This window comes from Hippocampus comes, unplaced genomic scaffold (genome assembly GCF_001891065.2).
Source record: "Hippocampus comes isolate QL1 unplaced genomic scaffold, H_comes_QL1_v1.1 scaffold92, whole genome shotgun sequence".
Classification (NCBI taxonomy): Eukaryota; Metazoa; Chordata; class Actinopteri; order Syngnathiformes; family Syngnathidae; genus Hippocampus; species Hippocampus comes.
In genome coordinates, this window is record NW_017805379.1 from 739212 (window position 1) to 748564 (window position 9353).

A 9353-nucleotide genomic window follows, 5' to 3' on the forward strand; every position below is an offset into this window, starting at 1 on the left:
GAAACTTTTGGCACCCCTGTAATCACCCTCCTCTCCCCCCCCTTTCATCCCCCCACCAGGTGCTTGCGTCTTGGTTTGCAGCCTCTGGCCTACCTGTGGCGGCGAGACCAGGAGTTGCTACTCTCAGAAATGATATCATCTGACGTCCACGCGATACTCATCAAAGTCGCCGCCTTCGGTGAGATGGCCTCCCCTTTCTCTCCCCACCCCACCTCCTTTCAGCCCCTGCGCATCGCAATCCTTTCCCTTACGGTCAGTCGTTTTACTCTCTCTTGAGGCTTTGTGAAGCAGTCACGGGAATCGAAGAATTTCGATAAGTGACTGATAGGACGAGGGGAGAAGAAAAGCGAGAAAGGCAGAATAATGGCCTCATCGCGAATCTGCGGCTTAGCGCTGGTACGCCAGAGGCAAAGGTATTGAAGCAGAGAACAATATGAGGAGATAAGGAGCGCAGAGGGAGGAAAGCGCCTACACGAGTGCGTCGGGCTGGCTGGCAGCCGAGAAGTAATCGCAGGTGATCGCCCACCTCCTCCCGTTTCACGTTTAGCCCGTCGATAAACGGCACGTGTCCCTCGTCGCGCCGCAGCAACACCCCATTTCCACACTCGCGCGATAAAAATGGGCGAGCGCTCATTTGCGTCTCTCAACTGCTTCCGCGTTGAGGTAAATGCGCTGTAATCGGTGCGCTACTTGCCTGTTTTGGAGCCTGAGGGCGAGACGACGACTGACTAACAGGAGGATGTTAAGGAGAAAAAAAAAAAAAGTTCGACTTTTCTTGGGTGTTCAAATGTTCACTTTTGTCAAAGTGGCAGTGCTGGCAGAGACTCCTGAGTTTTATATGGTGAGATATGAAAATCTCATCACACTTGATGCTGATCGGGACTCATCAGTTGTTCATAGCGCTGGACGATTTCGAAAAACAACTTGTGATTTTTTGTTTTGTTTTCCCCGCCAATTTCATATTGACCTATTTTTTTCAGGCCCTCTTCCCATTTTTTTAAAAAATGTTTTGTTAAAAATCAGTAAATACATGGGATTTATTTATTTTTAACAAACACAAGCAATACGTTCACGTGTGTTTCAATAAACAATTAGCTTTAGGAAACAAATGCTTTGGTAGGATATTCTACGTTTAAGCGAAGATAAAGGCGACTGAACCATGAATTCATATAAAAAAAAACAATTTTATTCACGTACTTAACACTTTGACTTGCCGTCTTGTCAGCGTTTACTATGGCAACCTCAGAAAAGTTGACCAAACAAGTGTGGCGTAACCATGCATCTGTCACAAGTCAGATTACAACAGTAATGCGAACAAATCTGTGACTTTACCACTTCAACAATCCATGTTTCATGAAAAAATGATCAACATGAAACGACATGCCATGTATAATACATTTAGAAACAAATTTCCTGAGTTCCCCATACAGAGTTTTTGTAAGTCTAGCGAATGCACAATGAGAAAAATGTTCATGGGTCACATTTAAAAAAGAAAAAAAAAAGCCACACCTTCAGCCAGTCACCGTGTAACTCTGCTGCCCTCAACCATAAACAAAACTTAATCCGAAAGCAAATCCTCCACATTTTTGCGCAGATTATAATTAGAAAGAAACATCACCTCGGGTGTCTTTTTTTGAGCGTGCGGCGAGGCCTCCCACTATATTGCCGTTTTGCGTGTGGGTGCGTGCGTGTGTTTTGGCTACAGGTAAAAAAAAAAAAAAAAAAAAGTGAAGAGATCTTATCGGATCTCTCCTGACTCCTCTCTTGTCCTGCGGCACAAGTAATTAGACAGGAGACTTTTGAATGGGGGGGGCCTTTAGGCAGTCCCATTCTAATTGCAGCTTTTGGTGGGAGCAGGTCTGGGCAGTCACATTTTTAAGGGAGATTGTGTGACAGCACAACAGCATACCTGGTGGCCTCTGTGTGTGTGTGTGTGTGTGTGTGTGTGTGGGTGTGTGTGTGTGTGTGTGTGTGTGTGTGGGTGTGTGTGTGTGTGTGTGTGTGTGTGTGCGAGACAGAAAAGGACAGCGGTTTGAAGGGATTTACCTTATGAGGTAAAAAAAAAAAAAAGAAAATCTGGAGGTCAAAGTTTAAGTCTCCCTGTGAAATGACAGCTAAAACAGCTTATGATTTTCTGTCAAAATAATAAGACAAAATGTGTCCCTGCGCTTTCCTGCCAAGTCAATAAAGATTAATATTCCATCGTTTGCTGCTGGGGAAGATAGGTGCAAATTAAAAGTGAATGGATAAAGAAAAGTATCTTTTTTTTTTCTTCAAGGGAGGATATAGCTTGATGACAAATCCCCGTTTGTGAAAAGACAGCTGTCCAAATGCGGGATAATCCCCTAAGTGAATTCTCCGCAAGTTTGAAATCTGGGTTGATGGCAACTTAATACCATGTAACAAGAGAAAAGTATACGGTAAAAGAAAATGTCGTCTTTACTATTTGCGGATGTGGACCCAAAAAGAGAAAAAAAGCTGGTCACTAACTTAACTGGAATGTAAATAAGGCAACAACAGATTCAAACAAAACAAATTAGGCTGACATGGACAAAACCGATACAACGGTGCTCACCGAAACCCACTTCGAAGCGATTGTTTTTATTTTACTCTTCTGTTTATTGAAAACAATCTTGACGCACAAACCTATAAATAGCTCCTTTCCAAAATGCTATAAATCCATTTGCATTATTTTGAGACGAAACACAATTCATTCAGCCAGACCTGCACATTTTACAAAACAATTCATCCTCCGTCTGAGCATGTTCAACGAAACAGTCTGTGGACAACAAATGGCAGAGCATTTTAAAGTTTGTCTCGAGCCATTCATCTTAAGCATCACTGTCCGTGCAATACCAGTGAAAGGGGGATCCACTTTCTCTGTGCCTCAAAATGACATTTAAAAAAACAAAACAAAAACGAAATACATGCTTAGTATCTCAAACGCACAAAGGTAATTGGCTATTCTGAAAGTCATGATCAAATATTCATGTAATTAGTTAATCGATTGACATATTTTCCGCTTTCCATAATTCCTTTCAGACACTGAATTCCCGATAAAGAGCCTGACAGATTTTCCATATAAGTTGAGTCTTGTCATCATTTGTCTCGGCTCCTCTTTAGGTGTTCCCCCTTCACCAAAAAAAAAAAAAAAATGTGAGAAGATAGCGAACGGCTATTGTTTTTGAGTGTTGTTTGAAAAGTGCTCACTGACAAGGGAGGGGAGACGCTCATTCCATCCATTTAGTAGGCTAAAGTGCCACACGTTCCGAATGTAATTTGCTCGGTGAAGGCGGGGGATTAAAGCCGAGCTGTCACCAGATTGCGAGGAAAAACCCTGTGGATGTCTGCGATAGCGCTCTCACAGCGAGGCTCGCTTTGGCTAAGATGCTATCTGCCATCTCCAGGCTTTTAATTCCACACACGAAAGGGAACTCGCAAGCAGTGTGAGTTAACGATGCAACTTCACAGAACTAAAGCTCTTAGCGATGGGCAAAGGTCAACGAAACTACAAAGAAATTCTGTTAGACTTGTTATAATTGGTTACACTGCCTGGCATTGTCTGCGATGAATTGCTGCTTGCAACAGATTTTTTTTTTTGGTTGGCAACTTTGTTTGAAAATTATAACATTTTACAATTAATATTAAAAATAAAACACTTGCATTGTGTTTAATTGCTGTGTTATTCTGACTGTTCGCATGATTACACTTAAACATCTGATTTTCCCTGAAAAAAAAAAATCTTTTTAATCGCTATCAATTACATCCGCCAACCATAAAATCACAATATTGAGACACACTATTTTGATGTTTTGTTCATTAGCAGAGTTACACACCGTCTGGTTTTCATTTAACAGTCACCTCGGATGGTCGCAGAGCGCCTAGACCATTAATTCGGACAATTGTTGTTGTTTTTTTTATTTTTTTATTTAAACAAACAAAGTTTTTCCCCGACTGTCCACTTGCAGCGGGGCCAACTCAGACTGTGACCCACCGAGACCATCAGGTGACATCGAAGAGAAACACGATGGCATGACTCTCCAAACCAAATGTCATTTTTTTAGATCTTGGCGAAGATTTCTGGGGAATACAAAGTGGAATTCCAGTTTATTCATGTGGTTACCTTTTTTAGAACAAGACCATAGAAAGATCCTCATTTTTCAATGACTACCGCCACTGCCCTAGCGCTGGGGCAAAATCCGATATTGTGATGTGTCGTATCATCACGTGCAGTTTCAAGCTATCAGCATTAGATTTTGATCCCACCTACACTGGATTCTTTAGCTTTGAAGTTCACCATTATTAATTGAGATTTAAGAGATGCCATGAAATCAAAGGCCCATCTGCCAGAAATTCCGTTCCCATCCAAAGTGTCTCCAGCGGCAGATACGGGATCATTTGGCAATTTGGTTACGGTCAACTTGTAAAACTGTGAGACAGCGCTTTTAAAATAAATTAGCGTGAGCTGGCTGAAGGCTCGTCTTTCAAAGGAAGTCGGGAGCATCAATAAGGGCCTGCGAGGTGAAGTGTGTTGACGTTGTTCGTGCTATTTTTACATTTTTGGCTCTTGCGAACTTTTGGTCTTAAACCCTCGGCCTGTAAAACATGTCTCCTTGCGGATCATTAATCATTTAAGAGCCGAAAAGTTAATGAAACTATCACAAAAAGAGAAGAAAGTGGCATCCTCTCTGCAATTTGGAGCCAATTATGAAGATTTTGTTAAAAGACATGACTAATTATAGAGGATATTTAAAAGGGATTGAATTTTAATGCGTCCCTCCTTATTACCTTTGCGGCGGGGTTAAGATGAGAGGATGTTGAGATTAGAAATTCTCACTCTAATTAAGAGCACGGGTCCCCCGGGATGAGAATAAGGATGTGTGCTCACTCTACCATCGCGCCCCCATTCTTTCTAACCCTCCCCGTGTGTTGGACCATCGTGAAATGCAACTGGGATTAAGATGAACCCCAAATCCCACCTTCACATCTCCCACCCATGGCTCCCTACGGGTGGGCTCGCGCCGCCTGCCACTTTAACCTTTGAGCTTGTCAGGCCACGAGGGAAAAGATATTCTCACATTACGATTAACTTTGCCTCTTTAATTAGACACGTCGATGTGCCGGAGAACAGCACCGCCTCACGCACCCCCTGCAGCGGGGCGAAGGGTTTCACGGCCATCTTGGCGATCATTAAGGGTGGGTCAGCCACTTGTTAAAGATCACGTCAATCAATTAAGAAAGGTTTTCAGTCGTGGTGGGATGTAATCTTGCTCTTGTGACGTATAGAATCGTTGTTTTCAGATATGAACAATTAACTGCATTTGGCACGACGGCGAGATATGCTGAAACAAGAATTTTTAATCACATCATTGCCTATCTCTGGGGACCGACACACCACCGAGAAAGGAGGTGACGCAGCGGACGAGCGCAACATCCCTCCGAGGATTAGCTTGTGAGCTAGCTGGTAGCTAATGCCTCTCAAAACCGCATGGATAGCCCCCAGGAGTATATTCCAGCCACCGCAGACTTGAAGACAAATTGCTTTGGAGGCTCAAACATGTAGGGATGTGTCGGCATCAGAAAAATGCTAGATGAAGTGGTATTTAACCCTTTCATGCACCCTGTAACCTGATAATATGATAAGCTCTCCACTGCAGTAACCGCTGTCCCTGAAAGGGTTCATTGAGAGTTGAGCCGGGTGTGAATTAAAACGTGGGTGTTCAGATTTTGAATTTTCACGTTAATAGAGATGAGCGACATGCCAGTGAGCAGCAGCTAGCGGTTTTGGTGTAAGCTTTGCAAGCATCCTGTCAAGCCTTCCTTTGTTTCATTGGTGAGCTCTTATATATGGCTGGTTAAAGTAATCAAGGCCCCCCCCCCCCCTCGTTTGGGTTGCCATAGGATGTTGACGGTATGAGGCTCAGGAGAGTGAAGCATGTTGGGTATTCCTCCTTTCCCCCTCCCTATGGCCTTGAGTCGGTTCCCTGCACTGGGAGGGAAAAAGACAAATAAACAAAAGTCTCTTTCCACAGTTTATGTTCTCAAGGGGGTGAACGAGATGAGGTGGGAATGTGCACGTATGAGTATGAAATTTTGTGTGCCATACGCTTTTGAAAACTGTTAGCCTTGCCCTTAGAGATGTATATACACCACTTTTAAAGTCAAACAAACAGATGCTCCATGCAGATTTTGCTGCGCGTTGACGTCTGCCATCTTCAATCAGTAATCTGTGATTCTGTCTCGCCATCTGCGCGTTAGGCCTGGATCCCGACAAGCACCTGGGAAAATCTCTGGCTGAAATGGCACCCTACCTGAAACAGGTCACAAACCCTTTTGGATGCTCTCAATGGTCATATCATGTTCTTTTAAGAAATTCTAAGGGTAAACATAAGGCATATTATGTTCAAAATAATCATTGAGTTGTTTTTTTTTTTTTTTTTGTATTCATTGTTCTATTTATGAGCTATATATTTTTTTTTGTTGCCATATCTGTGATACATGCAGTAGATTGTAGGAGTAGTGATGAATATATGAAAACCAAACACGAAAATATTTAATTCAATTTAATGATATTTATCAAAGAGCTTATTTTTTATTTTTCGGTTTGCGTAGCTTTCCCAGAAGTATGGCGTCCATATTTGCGGAGAAGGAGGAGAATATGAAACCTTGACCCTAGATTGCCCCCTCTTCAAAAAGAGGCTCGTCATGTGAGTATTAACGTTCAGAAAATCCACTTTACAGTACCATATCTATTTGACAAATTTTGGAGGAGACTGAGGGCAGCAAGAAAACACTGCTGCAGAAAAGTGGAAACTGTGGAGTGTGATACTGCACGTTCAGGCCTAAGCCGTAGCTGGCTAGGTACTAAAATGTCAGGAGGTCTCTGGAAGGAGACACAATTTATCCAAAAGGAGACTCAGGGCAGCAAGAATATTAAGTACTGCAGCAAAGGAGAGACTGTGGAGTAAATTCTGCAGCATCCAGAGCTAAGGCCCAGCTGACCAGGTACTTGAAAAACAGGGTCACCATGGTATGGAGGCATTTTTCAAATGAGACTCAGGGCGGCAATGAAATGGAATCTTGCATCAAAGCAGACACTATGGAGTTAATGCCATACTGACACGATGATGACAAATCTGCTCCACTAATGACTGACCAGGAGTTGCCATGGTAAGGAGACACATTTTATCCAAGTGGAGTCTGAGGGCGACTGCTGCAGCTAAGTAGAGATTCTGGAAGCCAACACAGATAAGAGGATGATGATAAATGTTCCATGAGTGATCAGCAGTTGCTTACATCACTCTTAGGGTGCTAAAAGCATTGTGGAGGAATGGAGTAAATCCCACGCTATTTATTATTATTTTTTTAACTTTATGACTTAATGCCTCACCCTGAGTTGAACCTCTAACTGCTTTTCCCTAATGTACTGCAGCGATGCATCCGAGACGGTGATCCACTCGGCTGATGCCTTCGCTCCAGTCGGCTATCTGCGCTTTACCGCCATGCACACAGTGAGCAAAGCAAGCGTGAGTACAACCAAAGCCATTTTGGCAGATGAACTCAATGCTATTCGACACAAAGCGATGAACATGACGGCCGAAACAAAAAAACAAAAACATAAAAATGACGTTTGTCCCTCTTTGGTGCTCATTGCTACCAAAGCACACTCAGGGCAAAATAAATGGAAGAACAAAAGCCTTTGGTGTGTGATAACTTTGCTCAGGAGGAGAGGAGGAGCACGGAACCGGAGGCTAGAGTTCAGATCAGCTTCCAGAGGGGCCGCTCTTTCACATACTCTCTCTCGCGCTCTCCTTTCTCTCCCTCCTCCAGCTCCACATGGCCTACTTTGACGTCTGCAATATTCACTGCTGCCCCAAACTAGGCCCAGCTTAATAAACATGTCCCCTCGCATTAGGCCGCTTTGCATTCAGGTAGTAGGCTAAGTGGGCGCGGGCGGGGTTTGCAGGGATGCAGTAAGATTTTATTTCATTTATTTGTTTATTTTGGGGTGCTTCGTCAGAAAGGAGCTCAAAGAAAAGAGCTGCAAGGTTGCAACTGTTTTACTTACTTTTAAAATGAGCATCCGATCGAACGATGCCTATAAGAGTGTCAGGGAGCCGTTTACGGAGGCAAGAATTTAATTAGATTAGGTTTGACTGTGTTTGGTTTTCCGCTTCAACGTAGGACTGCGGGACACTGTGAAAACTACGCCACAATGAACGTATCAGTCAAAACAAGACATGCTAAACAAGGTTCTGGTGTATCTACGACTGACGTAAGTGGTCAATTATTATTCAGGAGGTTCAGAGTTGCTGAAGCCCAGTGGAGGTGGCGGAGTAGAATTATGCTGCAATAGGCTAAGCTAGTGTTTATCTCTGGACTGTGAGGCTGAACTCAACTCAACTTTATAAGACGGTTGAAGCAAAAAAAATTAATAAAACAGAAAACACTGAAACGATGCTGAGTCGACAGCCAAAGTATAAAAATGTGTTCTAAGACAAGTTTTAAAGATGGACAGTGAAGGGGCTTGCCTAAAGTTTAATAGGTCATTCCAAAGGGAGAAACTGGCGATGGATTGATCCGCTCTGAGGCTCCACTTAGTCGTTGGTATCTCCAGTAGCGACTGATCCTCAGACCTGAGACACCGGGCAGGTAAGGTGGGGCGAGACCATTTCAAGAATCTTAAAATGAAGTCCGAAATGTACATGAATCCCACATTATGCAACATCCCACATTCATATTATTTCAAACTCACAACTTCACCCACAAAATAAACTGCTTACAGAGGACTTGATTTTGCTTTTTAATAGACACTCGGCAGAGAAAAAAAAAAACGACGTTTGCAACAAAACTCTCCCCGTAACTTCCACTAACAACCCAGGCTAAACAAAAAAAAAAAAAGTTACAACTTGACACTAACGTCCAATTTTTTAAGAAGCCTCGTGGCATCTTCGGGGTGTTACAGAAAGTACACAAAAACTCCGAAGAGGTGAGGAGAGTGTTTCGCGAACCCCTTCTTAAACAGAAGTTCACTGTACCAAGTTTACTGTATGTGTGCGCACATTTCCATTTTGGGTGCACACTAGCCTGTGGCGTCTCTGGGATAAGTCAAGTGATTTGAACGCCTCACAGTAATGTACGAAACTCGGTGTATGATCACATGGAAGAGAACATGTGTTCCGCTTTTTGTTGCCTCCTGTGTGTCTTCATGTTGTGTTGTGCATGGGGGTTGGGTTGTTATGGACAGAAAACATACCCCCGTTGCACAGCACCCGTGACCCCGCAGCCTTGCACCCTGAAGCTATATGTTTCCTCACCCCCCCCTCCCTCCACCCCCCACACTCACATCACAT

At 43.3% G+C, this 9353-nt stretch overlaps 1 protein-coding gene across 3 annotated transcripts in view; it reads left to right on the forward strand.

Moving 5' to 3' along the window:
- dph6 (diphthamine biosynthesis 6) overlaps nucleotides 1-9353 on the forward strand; it is a 66243-nt gene that overhangs the window by 23735 nt on the left and 33155 nt on the right. For 2 of the 3 annotated variants that reach the window (XM_019872631.1, XM_019872630.1), the window contains exons 6-8: nucleotides 6259-6320; nucleotides 6613-6707; nucleotides 7433-7526. In XM_019872631.1, the coding sequence (XP_019728190.1) occupies nucleotides 6259-6320; nucleotides 6613-6707; nucleotides 7433-7526 (251 nt within the window). Of the gene's footprint in view, nucleotides 1-6258; nucleotides 6321-6612; nucleotides 6708-7432; nucleotides 7527-7830; nucleotides 8835-9353 lie in introns of those variants that run through there. The other variant, XM_019872632.1, reaches the window with a different exon arrangement.